Genomic DNA, 16,700 nt, shown 5'->3' with positions numbered 1-16,700 from the left:
TTCAGAAGTTGTATCGCAGATGCCTTACGAGAGACTCTAAATCATTGACGCACCGTGAGTGTTGATGGAAAGCGTAATCCACTCTTTTTTTATCTTTAGACATTAAAAATAATTTAGTTGTACGTGATATAGAGCCAGAACGGAGGAAGAGAGACACACAAAATAAAATTAAAATGATATATACCTATGGAAAGGAAAACCTGAACCGGGCTCAATCAAAATTAAACAAACCAGCCGCGTTGTAATATGTGCTTTGAGGTACACCACAGTATATATTTAATATTTTTTAACCTTCGAAGGCGCCACATACCCACACATAAAACGTAAACTTCAGGACCAGATAGAGAAAACCCAACTCAAAACTTGTGACGGTTTGTTGAAAGAGTGCAGGGTGACATTTATTAAAGCAAAAACAAAAAGAGGTTAATTTTCATACATAGCTCATTGCAGATTCCTGTTGTCTTTGTGTTGTGACTATATTTTAAATGATGGTAACTAAGCCAGCTTTTGTCAGTTTCTTTTGAAGAGAATGGTGTGTATGCCTTTACATGTGACGATATAATAAGTACTTATTCGGAAACATCGATGTAATACAGAGCTAACTAAACATCAACTTCAACTTAAATGGTGAACAATTTCTTCTGCACATGTCTGACGATACATGCATTTACACACCGTATGAATAACGCTTTCTGGCCTGAATGCAATGTCCCAAGTGTCTTCGTTTCTCAATTTTAATTTGCAAGTATGTTTTCAAAAATTTTCTATTTTATCCGTTCGCTGTAATAATGGCTGTAAATAATTAATGTAAAAAAAACGAGCACATCAGCATCGAGTGTGTGTTTGTGTGAGATTGTTGTACCTTGTTTTTACCGTAACTTGCATGTATCGTTGGCTTGTTGTAGATGAACTTACAATCATTCCCTTTTGCGATAGAGAAGCTTAGCTTAGCGTTTGTGTGCGTTCGATTATTCCGGTTATTAAACGAACCAAGATAAAGAGGGATTGATTTGTAACGAGAGAGATTTTAAGAGACGATCGCAAAATACTGTGAGTAAGTGAATGTTCCTTTGAGTAGGATCATAGGTAGAAAACCAGATGTGATTTTCAGTAGCAAGAAACTGCAGTCTATTTTACACGGGGCCTTGTGACGGCAAACGCATGGCAACGGTTTTACATTCGGACACGTGAACATTTCTGCATACATAAAACAACCTGCCAGAGAGTGATCCGGAAGGAGTAGCGATTAAACGAAGGATTTTGAAGGATACAATAGAAAATAATAACGTAAATGACATAAAAACACTACATAATAAACCGTATTTTTGCATGTAGTTACAATGTTATTGATCGGTTTTGTTGAGTGGCTAGGCGGCGCAATATTGTTCACGAAAGAAAGTGCTGCTACGCTTGATTCTACACCGTATGAGGACATGAATTGACTAGGTAAAAATAATTATTGCATGGAAATATGACCAACGGGATGGGAAGCGAATTCATTGGTAAGTATGTGATATCTTACATTTGACGGTTAAGCATGATTTGATGCCAGGTGCATTGTTCTATTCCTTGTTCACTTATTGTTGCTACTAAATATGTTGTTCTCTTAAGCCATGTACTTTTTGTGCAATGTTTTAAATTTTCCTCTTTGATACTAAACACAACAAAAATGCAATCGGACCAAAGAAAACTAAACAAGAAGCCTGTTTTGATGTTACTTTGCTTGCAGGTGGTAAAAATCCACGAGGCATTCGCGTTTCCTCCTACGACCCGGACGATCCAAGCCATCAGCTGACCGGGCACGGTCAGAGCCACGGTGTGGGAAGCGGAGCAACGACCGGATCTTACAACGGTAATGGTGCAGGCGCTGGTGGCGGTGGACACGGTGGTAGCTACATTGCGCCACCGACGCTTGGCAGTCAGCGAAAGTTTATGCCCGGTGCCAGTGTCGTACCGCAAAAGGTATCGACCATCAGCCAAAATTACAATGAGAAAACGATGTTACTGTCCAGCGATGACGAGTATCAGTAAAGGAACAAGTGGAGAAAAATATTAATGTAATGTAAACCATTGAAGAACTATCGTTTACTTAGTTCTTCGTTCAAGGTTATGTTGTAAGCTTCGATCGTATTTGTGTGTCGGGATGTGGTTTTAGTTGTTTTTTCTTATTTGTGTCTTCTAACGCGACATGTACCCGTTACGTCTTGAGCTCTAGCATGCACATTCTTTCTTCTCTTATTCGTAATGTATTTCTCCACCTGTAAATGAAACAAAACAAGAAACAACAACCGTAACGGAGAATATAGCTCCGACATTCCGGAGCAAATCAATTCACGCTTAAAATAAATAGTGCGTTTAAATCAAAAATCAACACAGATAGAAGAAGAAACAACAGCAGCAGTACTGAAAAACGATATGAAAAAAAAACAACACAAAAAAGCCGCAGCTAATGGTTCTTGCAGTAACAACACATTTCTAGTAAATGGCTATATTGCTAAAAAAAACCTACACAGAAGGAGGAAAACAAAAACAGTACAATAATCCTGCCATGGTTTGTGACACTACAGAACAAAATGGACACAATATGTACTTTACACCACAACAAAATAGAGGCAAGACACCCAGAGAAGGAAAGGGTGCACAATCTAGTACTAACGATTCCGTCACTGTTGCATTGATACTAATTCGTGTTATGCACTGAATTCGCCAGCAGCAAGAATGATGCAGTGAAAAAATATGTCAATATTTGTGAAATGATTGTTTTGTCTTATTAAAACCAATCATCCAGATCCATTTTCTATCTCAGGCAGAGAGTAGAAGAGACGAATCGTGCAGCTTTAAGTGCAGGGGAAGACCATGGCAATTACGGTTCGGAACCCATTCTCATACCCATCCGCCACATCGTGTAATGTGCAAAATGCAGCAGCAAGAAGCTATAGACTTTGCGATCTAATCGATGTTTATGTGTTTTTTTCTCTGACACAAAAGGATAGGCACAGGAGCAGCATCATCGTGGTGGTTAAGGCTCCATTCGCTCCCGAGTATATATCTTCGACACCGCGCATATGTTTGCCGCAAAAAACGCACGTGGCAATATTGTTGTTAACATATACAAATACACGTCTAGTGGAAAATACAAGGAATATGATGCTTTTCCTGTTGAAGATGAAACAAAAAGGAGCGAGTTAAACAAAAAATACACATATACTTTTAACAAACCAGCCAACAACAACACAACAAAACTGAATGGGACAACGTACTGGTGTAGAAAGGGAAACTAGTTAGTGTGCTTTATAATATATATATATATATATATATATATATATATATATATATATATATATATACATATACATTATATATATAATATGCCAAAAACAACAGGATATAAGAGTAATTCAAAGGAGAATAGACAACAAGATGAAGCAAAAATTAAACACATACAGAAGCAGATTCCCCTGTTCGCCGTCAATATGCAAAAAAGAAACGATTAGGTACTAGGTTTTCAACGTAATTCGTAGTATACAGAGGTATATGTATAAACGCATCAAGCCGTGCATTACCGTGTAACGCCTCGAATTAGGTTGAACAACTGAACGAGATTAGAAGTGCAAGTTATTGACGCTGACTACACTTATCTTGTAGCTGGAATCCACGAATGGAAACGCAAGTTGAAAGCATTTAAAACTAAACCCCGTAGTTGCGTGATGTTAGAGAGAATTTATCGGGGAGCAAGAATGTAACAAAGCTAGGCATCCAACAAACGTTGGATCCAACAAGGCGGACAAACCGTTGTACGTATGACCGTACAAAGAGATCCACACACTATATACATGTATTCTTGATTCGACAAAACGAAAACCTATATCCATATACTACGGTGCATGCAGTGTGAAGCATGTGAACGTACATAAAAAAGACACAAACATTTATAAACCAGTGCTAAGGGTGCGAATGATTCAACAGAGATTGATATAAGAGGGTGTAAACGACCGGACACAGGTACGAGGATGCAAACAAGCACGCCCTATGCTATGCTATGCGTAGAGGGATAAGGTATAAAATGAGAGTAATAAAAAGGTGAAGAGAAAAATTTATTGAAAGTGAAATCACGCTAACCGAATTGCTGTTGAGAATACTCTGCAGGTACAGCGTCCGAAACCGGTATCACCCGTTATCGAAGGAAGTGTGGAATTAGTTGAGTTATTTGGCGTAACTCCATCAGCCGATAAACGGCTTCCGCGTAAGACCCGTATCTATGAATCGGTTAGTGTGTGGAAATGCCACCAAAACATGGACAAAAGGGCACAATGGGTGCATTGCAGTGCTTCTCGGTCTTGGTGTCCAGGTGATGATAATCTATATGTTGCCCAGAAGACGAACACATTCGCTCTCGCCCGCGACAAACATTCGCGTGGAGGGCACGCGTAATTGTTTCGCGATAGCAGAACTGTTTGTTCAACGACATTTGCAGTTGGTAGCATAACGCACACTATCTTCCGTAGCTGAAGCGGCGAGACAGCGAGATAAAACACTTGTATATAAACATTTCCCCATCATTCCCGGTTCGACTAGTAATCGTTATCGAACGCCTGTGCCTAGCGTTACGCGTATCGTGTTTAGCGGTGTCTAGTGTGCATCACGCATCAACCAAAAACGATGGGTAAGAGAGTAGGGAACAAATAAAACGATTGTTGTTCCTAATGCCTATACCTACCTTTCAGCGACTTCCTGGATATCGGCCAGTGTACATGGACCGTACCCACCACATATGGTGCCCGGCGGTGTGGATAGTGATGGTGCGCAAATTTTCGTCGGCCGCGCACATCACGCCGGTGATCTGTTACCTGCCAAAGTGCTGCCGGACAAGAGTGCCGCATACGTGGCGTACGGTGGCCAGGAAACGTTGGTCGACCACGTCGAGGTATTGGTCCACAAGCAACTGATCTGGGATACGGCTTCGTCCGGTTCGGTACCACTCGGTGCCATCGTCGGTGGACATACGTCCGATGGTGAAACGTTGTACATTGGCCGCACCTATCACGAGGGTTCGCAAACGATCGGTAAGGTGCAGTGTTCGCACAACTGCATCTACATCCCGTACGGCGGTGCGGAAGTGTCCGTACCTACCTACGAAGTACTGTGCGAACGGTAAACAGTTGGTTCATTTATCTTCGCTCCCGGTGAGTGGTCACATTTGGACGGTAGCACTCTAACAAGGAATCTATTTAAACATGGCATTAAGCTACCGGCGATCGTAACGATCGTTGAAATCAATAGACCACCAAGTTTAATTGCACTTTGCATCCGAATCATGAGAAAATTTAAAAAAAGCGGAAACTTGAATCAAAAGATAAGATACTAAAGATACTTTTTTTGCTTCAGTTTGATTGATCTATGACCATTCATTTTGTTGTGCAGTTTTAATGGTTTGAGTCATGCAGGAAACCTACATAAGGCAACTTTGAAAACGTTACTATTATCGATTCACTTCATACTGCAAGGTGATATCAGTGATGAAGTACCTTGAGTTCGTTATCACTTGCACTTCTAGTATGCGTGTGTGGGAAAGGCCACGTAAACATATGCCTTTCAGCGGAAGATAGGTAACGACTGTTCTGGATGTAAGATCTTCTTTTGTATATCGAAGTACATACGTTGTAAGAAGTTGTTTGTTTTGCGTTATTCGACTTGGTGCTCTTGTTTTTTTTTTTGGAGGAAAACCAATATTGTGTTGAACAAATATGAGTCACATCCTAAACTTCGCCACGATATCTACGGATGATGGTTGAAAGCCATTAACCTTGGTTTAACCACTTATTAAACAATTGTTTCATTTATTTTGTCCAATAATATTTGCGCATTTTCGAAATATTCCAATTTCTTTGGCTCCCATATACATATGATAGGAAAACCTTTCTGTTTGGATACGTACGCCATGCAAACGCATCACTTTTCCCATTGGTGTTAGTGTAATCTTCCGCCGATTGCAAAAGCACCGAAAAGAATCATGCTGATAAACTTATCTTGGCCTAAACTTATCTCACGACCACTGTCTGTCTTCTTAGTTAAGACTTTTAAATAAATGGATCTCGGAAAGCCAACAGCAGCTTACAGTTCATTTGGCTATCACCCGAGATCTACTAGGGACGATCCAGCAGTTCAGCAGTTCAGCAGTTACTCATTTTTCATCGAATCAGCCTCTTAACGGTGCATCATAATGAGCGGAGGTAAGTGATATCATTCCGGATTTGTTATTTTAGCGTCACGTTTGCATTTCTTTGGTTGAGCCTTCATCCCATCCGGACGCTCAGAGCGTACATGGGACAGCTGATAAAACAGAAATGAGTAGAATGGAAAAACCAAGTGAGCATGATGCTGTTAGCGAGAGAGGAAAACAGATAAATATGTGATTTGTGATGAGTTGTGAAAAGAAGGCAAATTTGAAGTCATAGTTTTGTCTTTGAAATATTCTTTAAGTAGCTTTAATTATTACAGTATTATCAAAGCCTTTTCTTTTGTTCGTTTGTTCCATTACTCAAAACTGAATCGTGCTGTCACTCGCTATGATAAGGATTAATGCATGTGATAAAACTTAGCTGCATAATCCATTTCTAGTGATCGTATAAATCAAGGATCTTAGATAAAGATCTAAAAATAAGTGGTGATGATGCAAACCATGTCGTGATAGGTGGAACAACACACCAAGCCCGTTCCCTTTCCCAGCGTTAGGCACTCCCTTTGTCCTACTAAAGTGTCACAATTTCTTCAGGTTATTCTCATTATGGATTTCATCCCGATTACTTGTCTAATCCATCGGGCTTATCGTACGACACGACCGAACCGTCGGCACCGTCAGCTTTGGTTGGTCGTCGAAAATCCAGCTCATCTACCGATTCTTCTTCCCGCTCCCCGTCCATGTCCGGAACAGTTAAGCTGCAGGGATATGGGGCGGTATCGAATGAAATCGGTACGCTTAACAATAACAAAAAAAAAAACCACGACTGCAATGATAACTTTAGTCATAAAACAAGTAGCTTCTTTTAACTTTTAACTCAGTCATCTGGTTCGGCTTCTGGCACCTCTTAACCGCTTCCACATATCGCGCAGTGTTTAATATGGATCTTAACTTCATGCAATGTAATTATTTAAAGTTGGCTACCATTTGAGTGGAAATACTAACGCCCCTCATAATTGTTAAAATCCCTTTTCTATCAACTACTACTAATCTTAATTCGCGAGTTAATCCACAACTAATGGAGTGTTATCTTGTTCTTCCAGCTGGCTGTTGGCAACACTGCAATGTTAGTGGACCATTCCCACCAAATATGGTGCGCGCCGGTATAGATTGCGACGGTGAGGTGATCTACGTTGGACGAGCATTTCACGAGGGCGATATGGTTCCGGCAAAGGTGATCCCCACCAAGAATGTCGCGTTTGTCTGTCACGGTGGCGAGGAGGTGCTGAAGGAGGACTTTGAAGTACTGCGGTACGGTGCATTTGTGTGGGAGTACGCATCGAACGGTTCGGTACCGGAAACGGCCATGAGGATTGGTCAAACAACTGACGGGGAACCGCTGTATATGGGACGAGCAATCTATAGCGGTTCGCAAACACCCGGAAAGGTACATCCGTCGCACGGTTGCTGCTATTTGCCGTTTGATGGAGCAGAAGTTAGTGTTACCGATTATGAAGTGCTGTGCGTTCGATAAGCTGAAAAGATTGAAATGTGATTTAGTCGGTTTTGATACGAGAATTGCGTGGTAATAAATCGAAGAGCGAGTATATCGTGCAGTTATGTTTGGTAGGAACATCAAATAGCTCGATTCGTAGCATTTTAATGATGAGATAAGCTCAACAAGTTCTTTGTTGACAAATGGAGCTGGTGAAGCTTCTCTATATATACTTAGTCCCAAGACCCTACTGTAATGTTGAATGTTACATACTGCAACACAATCCTTTTGCAGGATTGGCGAATATGCTGAAATATAGTAACAATAAGAACAACAAGACCTGGAGCCATTCAGAACGCGAATTTCTCACTCCCCGTCATATTCGCTTGTCTCCTCTCCCATGATCTCGATGCACTAGCCCGTTTATCCACGATAAACGTTCTTTATGACCGCTCCTGACGCTTGCGAGATATACCTGAACCCCTCAAACCCATGCGTAACCATAGCCATGACCACGAATAACTCTTATCTAAGAGCATTTTCAGCGGTTCACGGTATACTCACGACCGTCGTATATAGGTCCTAGCAGGGTTCGATATCGGTTTTCGGCTATCTGGGCAACTATCATTACGTTTCCGTATGATACGACGACCAAAGTTTAACTTCTTAGTTTGGCAAAGGCGACAGCAGTTTGCAATTGGCTATCATCCGAGATATACTAGTGACGATCCAGCAGTTCAGCAGTTCTTAATATACTCGTTTTTCGTCGAATCAGCCTCGTAACGGTGCATCATAATGAGCGAAGGTAAGTGATATCATCCGGGTTTTGTTATTTTAGTGTCACGTTTGCATTTCTTTGGTTGAGGATTCATCCCATCCGCACGTTTAGAGGGTACAACGGACAGCTGATACAACAGAAATGAGTAGAATGGAAAAATCAAGTGAGCATGATGCTGTTAGCGAGAGAGGAAAACGGATAAATATGTGATTTGTGATGAGTTGTGAAAAGAAGGCAAATTTGAAGCCATAGTTTTGTCTTTGAAATACTCTTTAAGTAGCTTTAATGAATTGAAACAGTATTATCAAACCCTTTTCTTTTGTTCGTTTGTTCCATCATTAAAAACTGATTCATGCTATCACTCACTATGATAAGGATTAATGCATGTGATGTTTTGAGCTTCACAATCCATTGCTAGTGATCGTGTAAATCACAGAACTTAAGTAAAGAGCTAAAAATAAATAAATAAATAAAAATCCTACTCCCACTTGTGTTTGCAGCTGGTATTTGGGAAAGATGTAATGCTAGTGGACCATACCCATCTAATATGGTGCGTGTTGGTGTTGATTGTGATGGTATGAAGATCTACGTTGGACGAGCATTTCACAAGGGGGACATGCTTCCTGCAAAAGTGATCCCCAGGAATAAGGTGGCCTACGTATCTTATAATGGCAGAGAAATCGCGAAAAAGGACTTTGAAGTACTACGCAACGGTTCATTTGAGTGGATAAACGGCTCGAAAGGTGCAGTACCGCGAACGGCCATACGGATTGGTCAAACATCTCGCGGTGAACCGCTGTACATGGGGAGAGCTAACTACAAATATTCGCAAACGCCGGGAAAGGTGCAACAGTCGCACGGTTGCTGCTATTTGCCGTTTAATGGAACTGAAGTTAGTGTTACCGATTACGAAGTGCTGTGCGTTCGATTTTGTTGTGAGAATTGAATGGTAATAAAAAGAAAAACGAGAAGCAATGTGTTTTTCTGTTATCAAATTAGTTTTAATGTGATATTATTTAGTTGCTATTAGTGTTGGGTAATGTGCTGCTGTGCACACAGTGCGCATAGCACAGCACACCTATTATTGTGTTAGTAATGAGAATGATGCAATAATGGATTCGGACGGAATGCTAGGACGCGACACTTTTCAGATGAGCTTCGTTCTCTGGCTTTTATTAACACACTAACAGAATTCAAGTAATAATTATGATTTACAAAATGGCTGCTGAAGGCGCCAAAAGAAAATGTCAAAGTGACAAATAACAATATGTCAAACGTATAGCAGGGTTCGCATGAACACTATGGCAGAGACGGCTAAAGTCTGAAACACGACCCCCCCACTCACGGGCACTCATTTGAGTGACTTTTTTTCGTGCAGGGTGGTTCGAAATCGGTTGCGTGTTTTTTTAATTATGTTTCGAGACACAGACACCTGAGGGCATGGCCGTCGAAGAAGAAAATGTAGCAATTGGTGCCATCTATCGACCACAGGTCAAAGATTGGCGATCCGTTGGATCTTTCGGGAATAGCTCCGGCCACAGACATGGTAGCGATTAGTGGTGCATGGACGAAATCTAGCCACAAGTGCCATCTAGCAATGGCCAGAAGAAAGTGTGGCGATATCTTGGATACCGGCGGAGCTATGGGGCAAATTCGGGCCAAAAATGAGGAAAATTTTACGGTTTCACAAACAGCGTATGAAACTTGGTTCCTCGATGAATAAATCACTTTTCACTATGCGAAAACCTCCTTACAATTTAATCGTAATTGTAAAAAAAATCAAATTCAGGCCACATTGCATAGTCTCCGAACCACCCTGTACGAAAAATTGACACGCAGATGAGTGACCGTGAGTGGGGGGGTCGTGTTTCAGACTTTAGCCGATTAGTTTAGGCCTCCCAAAATGTCTCCCCCCCCCGGGTCAGCACTTTTGAAATCAGTCCGCCCCCCGGTCAACACTTTCAAAATTTGATTTTCTCCGATCAGTTACACTGGATCGTGGATCGTTCCACGCACAGCACACCGTTGAGTGTTAACGTGTGCGCACAGCACACCAAATTGTGCTACTTTACCCAACACTACTTGCTATTGGTATAAATTTTAATTGTACATATGCTTAGTACTATGAACCTGCCAATTTGAACAAATGTACTTGTACTAAAAAATTAAAACCAACTATAGTCTGTTTCATTTCGACCCATTATCACCCACTGTGCGGCATCGTCGACGTCACAATGCTAAAATGTCATAATATTTTGGTTATCTTGCCGTACTTTGAACCCGGGACAAATAGGAAGATACTCGTTAATCCTTGTTCCGCATATCACGGTCATATTTACGCGAACCAGCTTAGATATCGACGGTTTCAAAGTGTAACAGTCTGCCGTCCCGGTGCGTGTATTTTTTCTGTTTTTCAGTTACGTTTGGTTTCGATTGAAAGCGTACGTTCCGCACAATACGATCTATTGTTTGTCGTTGATTTCGTTTACATCACACAAACACACACACACACGTACGTGAAACTTAGCGGAAAAGAGAAAGGATTACCATAGCGCCACGATGTCCGAAAACAAGAGTCCGATCAAGTATTTCCTGTCCGGTGGGTTTGGTGGCATCTGTACCGTGCTGGCTGGCCATCCGCTCGATACGATCAAGGTGCGTCTACAAACGATGCCCTTACCCGCCGCAGGTCAGGCACCACTGTACGCCGGAACGCTGGACTGTGCCAAGAAAACGATAGCGCGGGAAGGTTTCCGCGGGCTGTACAAAGGCATGTCGGCACCGATAACGGGCGTGGCACCGATCTTTGCCGTCAGCTTCTTTGGATTCGGTTTGGGCAAACGGTTGCAGCAGAAGACACCGGACGAGGAGCTGAACTACACGCAGCTCTTTGCGGCCGGTGCGTTTTCGGGCATCTTCACGACCACCGTCATGGCGCCGGGGGAACGGATCAAGTGTTTGTTGCAGATCCAGCAGGGTGGCAATTCGCCACAGAAGTACAACGGCATGGTGGACTGTGCGAAGCAGCTGTATGCCGAGGGTGGCATGCGTAGCATCTACAAGGGTGCCTTTGCGACGTTGCTGCGCGATGTGCCTGCGTCTGGCATGTATTTCCTCACGTACGAGTACATCCAGCGTGTGTTGGCGGCAAAGGCGGGCGAAAAGAAGGACGCATCGATCGGACTGCTGGGAACGATCTTTGCCGGTGGTATGGCCGGTATCGCGAACTGGGCAATCGGAATGCCGGCCGATGTGCTAAAATCCAGACTGCAGACGGCACCGGAGGGCACGTACCCGAACGGGATTCGGGACGTATTCCGGGAGCTGATGCGCCGGGAAGGTCCGCTGGCCCTGTACAAGGGTGTCACGCCCGTAATGCTGCGAGCATTCCCGGCCAACGCGGCATGCTTCATCGGGGTGGAAGTATTCATGAAATTCCTCAATATTGTCGCTCCGGGATTGTAATGGGGACGGAAAAATGTGCAATTCAGGGACAGGGTCTAGTTTGCTAGTGGTTTGTTTTGTTTTGTTTTTCACTTATTTGTTATCAAGCTTTGTATTATGACACTCCTTTCTAGATAATCGTGCATTGACACCCCTCGAAGTTTTATAGGAAAAAAAGTGTTTACAGATACACGCACTGCCGGTCAGGGTTGCTAGGGAAACAATCAAGCAGCATGTTTTCTATTATTTTTGTAATAAAAAATTATCAAGCTCTATGCTCTCTTTTGTGCAACCATTCACAATGATGCCGGCACTTCCTAATCGTTTGACCAAATCCGACACATCTTCAGGATCGATATCTTGCTCCTGGAAATTTTCCAGTTGCTCGAAGATTTCCTCTTCCGCTTCGTAACAAGATTCAAGCTCCCGGTGTAATTCCATTTCGGCTTCAAGCGATGCCAAGAAGACAGCACCCTGCAGTACAGCATCTTTTGTGCTCTGTACCTCTTGCTCGAGACTGTGCATTAGTTCCTCGGTGTAGCCACGTATTTGCAACAGATCCGTTGGTAGCAGCACATTGTCCGGTATGGAAAAGGTTTTCCGAAACAACGCGTTCAGCTCGTTCATTGCAGGCGCACAATCGTTGTATATGGCGATTGTAGTTTTGTTACAGCTTGCACGTAATCGTGTCGCAGGCTCTTCTGGTATTTCTTGCTTCTGGATCAACTGCTCCGTGAAGACGGTGAGCGATTTGTTAAGCAACGATTGTACCATTTGTATATCTTTGTGGAAAGAGAACAAGTTTTGTCAGTGCAATGGCTTCGTTTTACGCTGTTTTGTGCTACTTTACTTTGCGCGACTAGTTCCTCAGACGAGAAATTAAAGTGCTGTAACTCGTATTCTTCCTTCTCGGGGTTGATTGCCATTTTACGGATAGCTAATGGGAATTTTGTAAAACAAACAGAAAAGGAACAGTGTCCACACGACGCTTAGATTTTTTTTAAACAACTTTGAATAACAGTTGGGTTTCGTATTTGGCAACAAGTTTGACAGCTCGTGCTAGCAAGGTTTAGATAACTTTCGGGTGCGATTACGAAAGTCATCTAAAACCGGTAAACCGATTCAATCGAATTGTTTTAACTGATAAATTTGAAGAAAAAAATGCTGAAATTAATTATTTTGTTATAGTAAAATTTTACGCACAGAAGTTACTAGCTCGCTGTGAAGCGTTTTAAATTATTTTGCAATGTTACTGTTAGAATCAAAATGCATAGTAAAGTTTTTTGGAATGGTTGGAAATATAGCACAAAAATTTTATAATTTCTTCATATAAAATATTGACTGAAAAAATATCTACAGCACGTGGTTTGAATGAAAAATTTGTACAATTTTCTAAATGAAAAATGCCGAGAACATTGGGAAAAACATCCACATTTTAAAACCGTTTAACGACCACTGCCTAAGCACTGTGTGCTCGCTTTACGAAATGTCAGCCACCTTGCGATACACCGACTTCAGTTGGATAGAGCAAACAACTCTCTCGCTCTTTCCATCAGTAAGCCCAACAACGTTTTCGCGGAAAAGCGTACCTACATTTTCTCCTGCGACGGCAGCGAACAGTGTAGTTTTTCCCGAGTCGACACATTTTGCGTTTATCATTTTACCCCTTTTTGTCCCATGTCTCTGTGTGCGCTTGTGTTTTGCGCTCGTTCACTGTTTGGCTGGTCGCGTAAAAGTTAGCAAACGTTTTGAAATACCGCAAGAACGCTCGTGTTTTGCGTGGCCCGATGGTGAAAGCGTCGGAGAAGTCCTACACCCCGGATCGATCGTAATGACCATTTCGGGTTACCACCTTCGTCTGCAACAACAAACAGACATGAACGGGAAGCAGCAGTGGCAGCAGCAGCAGTATATTTAAAAAACAACCATCGTGCGTAATTTGGCCATCTTTTCCATGTTGGGCAGTGGATGATTCAGTGTGAAATAGTCCAGTTTGGATGAATGCGATTGCCATTTTCGCGTGCAGAAGAGACACATACCCGTCCTGTAGTGTGGCGCATTGGCACTACAAAAGGAAGAAGGAGGTGTGAGGATAATTGTGTGTGCAAAACGCAGCAGCGGTACGTTCTCGGAAACAAGTTCGAGAATATTGGAAACATAACTTATTCGAGGAACGAAGAAAAATAATTGTAAAACATCCATAACAGCCGTGGAAGGATTTAATTTTTGGCCATTCAAATTCAATCAAATTTTTCGCCATCATCGGAAGTGTGGTTCTTCGAGCATAATGTTTCGACACTATACGTACACACACATGCAAGGAAGAGAAAGAGAGTGTGCAATAGAAAAGAGAGCATAAAAATATGCGTTTGAAGACGGTATGAACCATGTGTGTGTGTGTGCGTGTGTTTGTGTGCGTATAGGAAAGACAGAAAGAGACGGAAGATTCGGTTTCTTGGTCGATTATTTTGATTGAAAAACGTACCGCAGATCGAACAAGAAGAGGATCAGCGTATCGTACAACTACACCAAAAAAAGAGAGACCAAGAACGCTAGGTGCTAACTAGGCAGCCAAGGTAAACGAAAATGAGTGAAAAGGGAAAGGCGCTAGAAAGAATCTCGTGAACAAACGCTAAAGAAAAAGAAGAAACACAAAACGGAAAAAAGCAAAGCATAAGATAAGTTGTTTAGTGTGTTTCTTGATTTCTTTAGCGGCATCTATGTTTAGTGTTGGTGCTGTCTCTCTGTGTGTGTGTGTGTGCGCGCGCGCTTCGCTGTATGCAAGAAAGGTGGGTGCTCCAGTGCAATATGGAGCAGTAATGTTCTTCTGTTGCTTGGTGTTTGGTCTGTACATGCTCATCCTAGCATGTTTCCATGTTTTTCTGTGGTTAACAAAAAAAACGGGAATCCTTCGTTTTGTAGTTTCGCTTCACTAGGCTCTATCATTGGCTCGAAACGGTGGACGCTTTCGGGTGGTGCTGGGGTAACTCAACATGATGATGAGGTTGTGTGGTGAATCGGTTCTTCACAATACACATCCTCGACGCGACGAAGTTTGCCATCGTAGCAAGAAGTGCACGCATCGTTGCACCCGAAAGGGAGGGATGAAGTATTCTGGGGTCTTTGGATCCGTCATTCCGGAAATTGGCATCCACCGGCGGCAACAGGAAGCGAAACCCCGTCGAACGGAAACACTAGGGGGGGTGGAAAAAGGAAAGAGCGAAACAGCGATAATGAGAGAAAGAACAACGAAAGATCGAAATCGACAAGATGACAGCTCTCTTTATTCATCTGCGCTTGCTGTCATTTATGCAGTAGCAGATTCATGGACGTGCACGCATACATAAACAGCCGTTCAACATAAATCGTGTGCGGTGATGGTGGTGTGTGCGTGAGCTGCTGCGATGGCTTTGTTTTGGTTGACTCTCCAAAAGCAACACAAAAGATAGACGAACGTCGCGAACCGTAGACGAACAATCGAACGGAACGAAACAAACCGGGATAGATTTGGGTGGCCAATCAGTGGCAACATCAACCTGTGATGTTTAGTTTGTTCGTTAGTGAAGCGAAATCGGGTATTTGTTGCGATTTTTATGTCTCAAAATCTTCGCCAAAGTAGCTCCCCGTACGTGCAGCACAGAGAAAAGCATAACAAATGTGATGTACTGTACCGGACCTGAAGCATATGTGCCAGGTGTCGTATATACGCCGTGTGCTAATGTTGGTGGCAAGTTGTATGTGAAGGAAGAAATTAAGAAGGTTGGCAAAAAACCGATTTTTTTTGTGGAAAAGGTACAAACTTCAATAATGCTCTTGTATATGAAGGTTTGCATCCGCCGCTGTATCGGTCACTGCGATTCGTATAGGGGATGTTACAGCCTGCTATTTCCTCACGAATGCTTGGTTCCTTCTCTTCGCACATTTGCAATAGGTAATGCAATGTTTGCGGTAGTCGGTAATCAGCGAAGCGTGCGTAGAGTTATGTTGCCGCGGTCCGTTCGGTTTGTCTATTCCGTGTGAACGAGCATCAAATTCAGCAAAAGAAAAACCATTTCCCCACAAACGTTTCCACCTTAAAGCAGTGGCGTAGTACGCATTGAAAAAAACGGTTGCCCATATCCGATCGGCTCTTAGCTTGCAGTAATTTTTCTGATGAGGTAAACTCAAATCGCATCCTCCATCCGCAGTTTGTATGGGGTTTTGTATGTATCGTCCTACCGTCCCAGCTAATGAAGGCAACACAGTGAAAATGGATCGCTTTATAAAAACCGGAGACGGAATCATAGATTTTCAAGGTATGCCGACACACAGACAAACACATGCCGCATGCAAAATGAAGGCCAGCCAAGTAAGGAAAAATTGGTCGATGAATAAAAAGTCCCTCGAAATGATGGTAGTTGCGTGGCCGTTCGATTCACGACACGAGGTGGTTTTAATTGCATTTTTTTTCTCCCTCTCTCTGTTCGTCTGCTTAATACTGTATTTTCTTCATTTTAGAGCCACACTCTTTTTACCGATGGAATTTTTCATTCTGGTTACCATGGGAAACTTATGGATGGAATTGATGCGTTCGTTTCATTGTGCGGATACTTCAAACGAAATCGAATCGTTTTCCGGGGCGGGGGAGAAAAAAAGGGATTTGTTTGCGGACAAAAGTTGCGAAAAATTACCATCGATTTAACATCTATCCCTGGCAAGCCAATGGGATGGGCAGACAATCGCTGTGATTCCGCTCCCTGGCGCTGTGTGTTATGCTGCGAAGAAGAAAAACCATCGCCAAAACAATATGTACAGCAAATGTCGCT

General features: G+C 42.6%; 6 protein-coding genes across 15 annotated transcripts in view; 5 read left to right on the top strand and 1 right to left on the bottom strand.

The window, feature by feature from the left end:
* Window positions 1-3,314, top strand: part of LOC125770458 (transmembrane protein 184B) — a 29,263-nt gene extending 25,949 nt beyond the window's left edge. For 6 of the 7 annotated variants that reach the window (XM_049440123.1, XM_049440126.1, XM_049440124.1 and 3 more), the window contains one exon: window positions 1,730-3,314. In XM_049440123.1, coding sequence (XP_049296080.1) covers window positions 1,730-2,031 — 302 coding nt within the window. In that variant the 3' untranslated portion in view covers window positions 2,032-3,314. Of the gene's footprint in view, window positions 1-5; window positions 1,335-1,729 lie in introns of those variants that run through there. The other variant, XM_049440131.1, reaches the window with a different exon arrangement.
* Window positions 3,315-4,534: 1,220 nt separating this feature from the next.
* Window positions 4,535-7,785, top strand: LOC125766917 (uncharacterized). Its single transcript, XM_049433012.1, has 4 exons — window positions 4,535-4,663; window positions 4,725-5,153; window positions 6,773-6,970; window positions 7,282-7,785. Exons 1-4 carry the CDS (start codon window positions 4,660-4,662, stop codon window positions 7,710-7,712), a joined length of 1,062 nt encoding a protein of 353 aa, XP_049288969.1. The 5' UTR covers window positions 4,535-4,659; the 3' UTR covers window positions 7,713-7,785.
* Window positions 7,786-7,883: 98 nt separating this feature from the next.
* LOC125770525 (natterin-3-like) lies at window positions 7,884-9,478 on the top strand. Its single transcript, XM_049440233.1, has 2 exons — window positions 7,884-8,478; window positions 8,952-9,478. The coding sequence occupies exons 1-2, from the start codon at window positions 8,469-8,471 to the stop codon at window positions 9,395-9,397; spliced, it is 456 nt and encodes a 151-aa protein (XP_049296190.1). The 5' UTR covers window positions 7,884-8,468; the 3' UTR covers window positions 9,398-9,478.
* A 1,221-nt stretch (window positions 9,479-10,699) lies between these two features.
* Window positions 10,700-12,197, top strand: LOC125770489 (congested-like trachea protein). Its single transcript, XM_049440180.1, has one exon. It carries the CDS (start codon window positions 11,011-11,013, stop codon window positions 11,914-11,916), a length of 906 nt encoding a protein of 301 aa, XP_049296137.1. The 5' UTR covers window positions 10,700-11,010; the 3' UTR covers window positions 11,917-12,197.
* Window positions 12,139-13,357, bottom strand: LOC125770507 (protein MIS12 homolog). The gene is made up of 2 exons (XM_049440205.1): window positions 12,746-13,357; window positions 12,139-12,677 (listed from the first exon to the last, which is right to left on the bottom strand). Exons 1-2 carry the CDS (start codon window positions 12,819-12,821, stop codon window positions 12,139-12,141), a joined length of 615 nt encoding a protein of 204 aa, XP_049296162.1. The 5' UTR covers window positions 12,822-13,357.
* Window positions 13,358-13,457: 100 nt separating this feature from the next.
* Window positions 13,458-16,700, top strand: part of LOC125770407 (kalirin) — a 61,134-nt gene continuing 57,891 nt past the window's right edge. Inside the window, exon 1 of one of the 4 annotated variants that reach the window (XM_049439921.1) lies at window positions 13,458-13,516. The gene's annotated coding sequence lies outside the window, so the exon portion shown is untranslated. Of the gene's footprint in view, window positions 14,685-16,700 lie in introns of all 4 variants that reach the window. The other 3 variants (XM_049439920.1, XM_049439919.1, XM_049439918.1) reach the window with 3 other exon arrangements.

Source organism: Anopheles funestus, chromosome 3RL (genome assembly GCF_943734845.2).
Source record: "Anopheles funestus chromosome 3RL, idAnoFuneDA-416_04, whole genome shotgun sequence".
Lineage (NCBI taxonomy): Eukaryota > Metazoa > Arthropoda > Insecta > Diptera > Culicidae > Anopheles > Anopheles funestus.
Note: the sequence above shows the minus strand (reverse complement) of the source record. Positions and strands in the feature narration are given on the sequence as shown.

What these genes read in the sequence shown, in the direction of transcription:
- LOC125770507 (XM_049440205.1), bottom strand. Translation starts at nt 12,821, where the DNA reads ATGGCAATCAACCCCGAGAAGGAAGAATACGAGTTACAGCACTTTAAT. An exon ending in TGAGGAACTAGTCGCGCAAA is followed by an intron (nt 12,678 to 12,745) that starts GTAAAGTAGCAC and finishes CTTTCCACAAAG; the next exon opens with ATATACAAATGGTACAATCG.
- LOC125766917 (XM_049433012.1), top strand. An exon ending in CGAAGTACTGTGCGAACGGT is followed by an intron (nt 5,154 to 6,772) that starts AAACAGTTGGTT and finishes CAATTTCTTCAG; the next exon opens with GTTATTCTCATTATGGATTT. An exon ending in GGCGGTATCGAATGAAATCG is followed by an intron (nt 6,971 to 7,281) that starts GTACGCTTAACA and finishes TTGTTCTTCCAG; the next exon opens with CTGGCTGTTGGCAACACTGC.
- LOC125770489 (XM_049440180.1), top strand. Translation starts at nt 11,011, where the DNA reads ATGTCCGAAAACAAGAGTCCGATCAAGTATTTCCTGTCCGGTGGGTTT.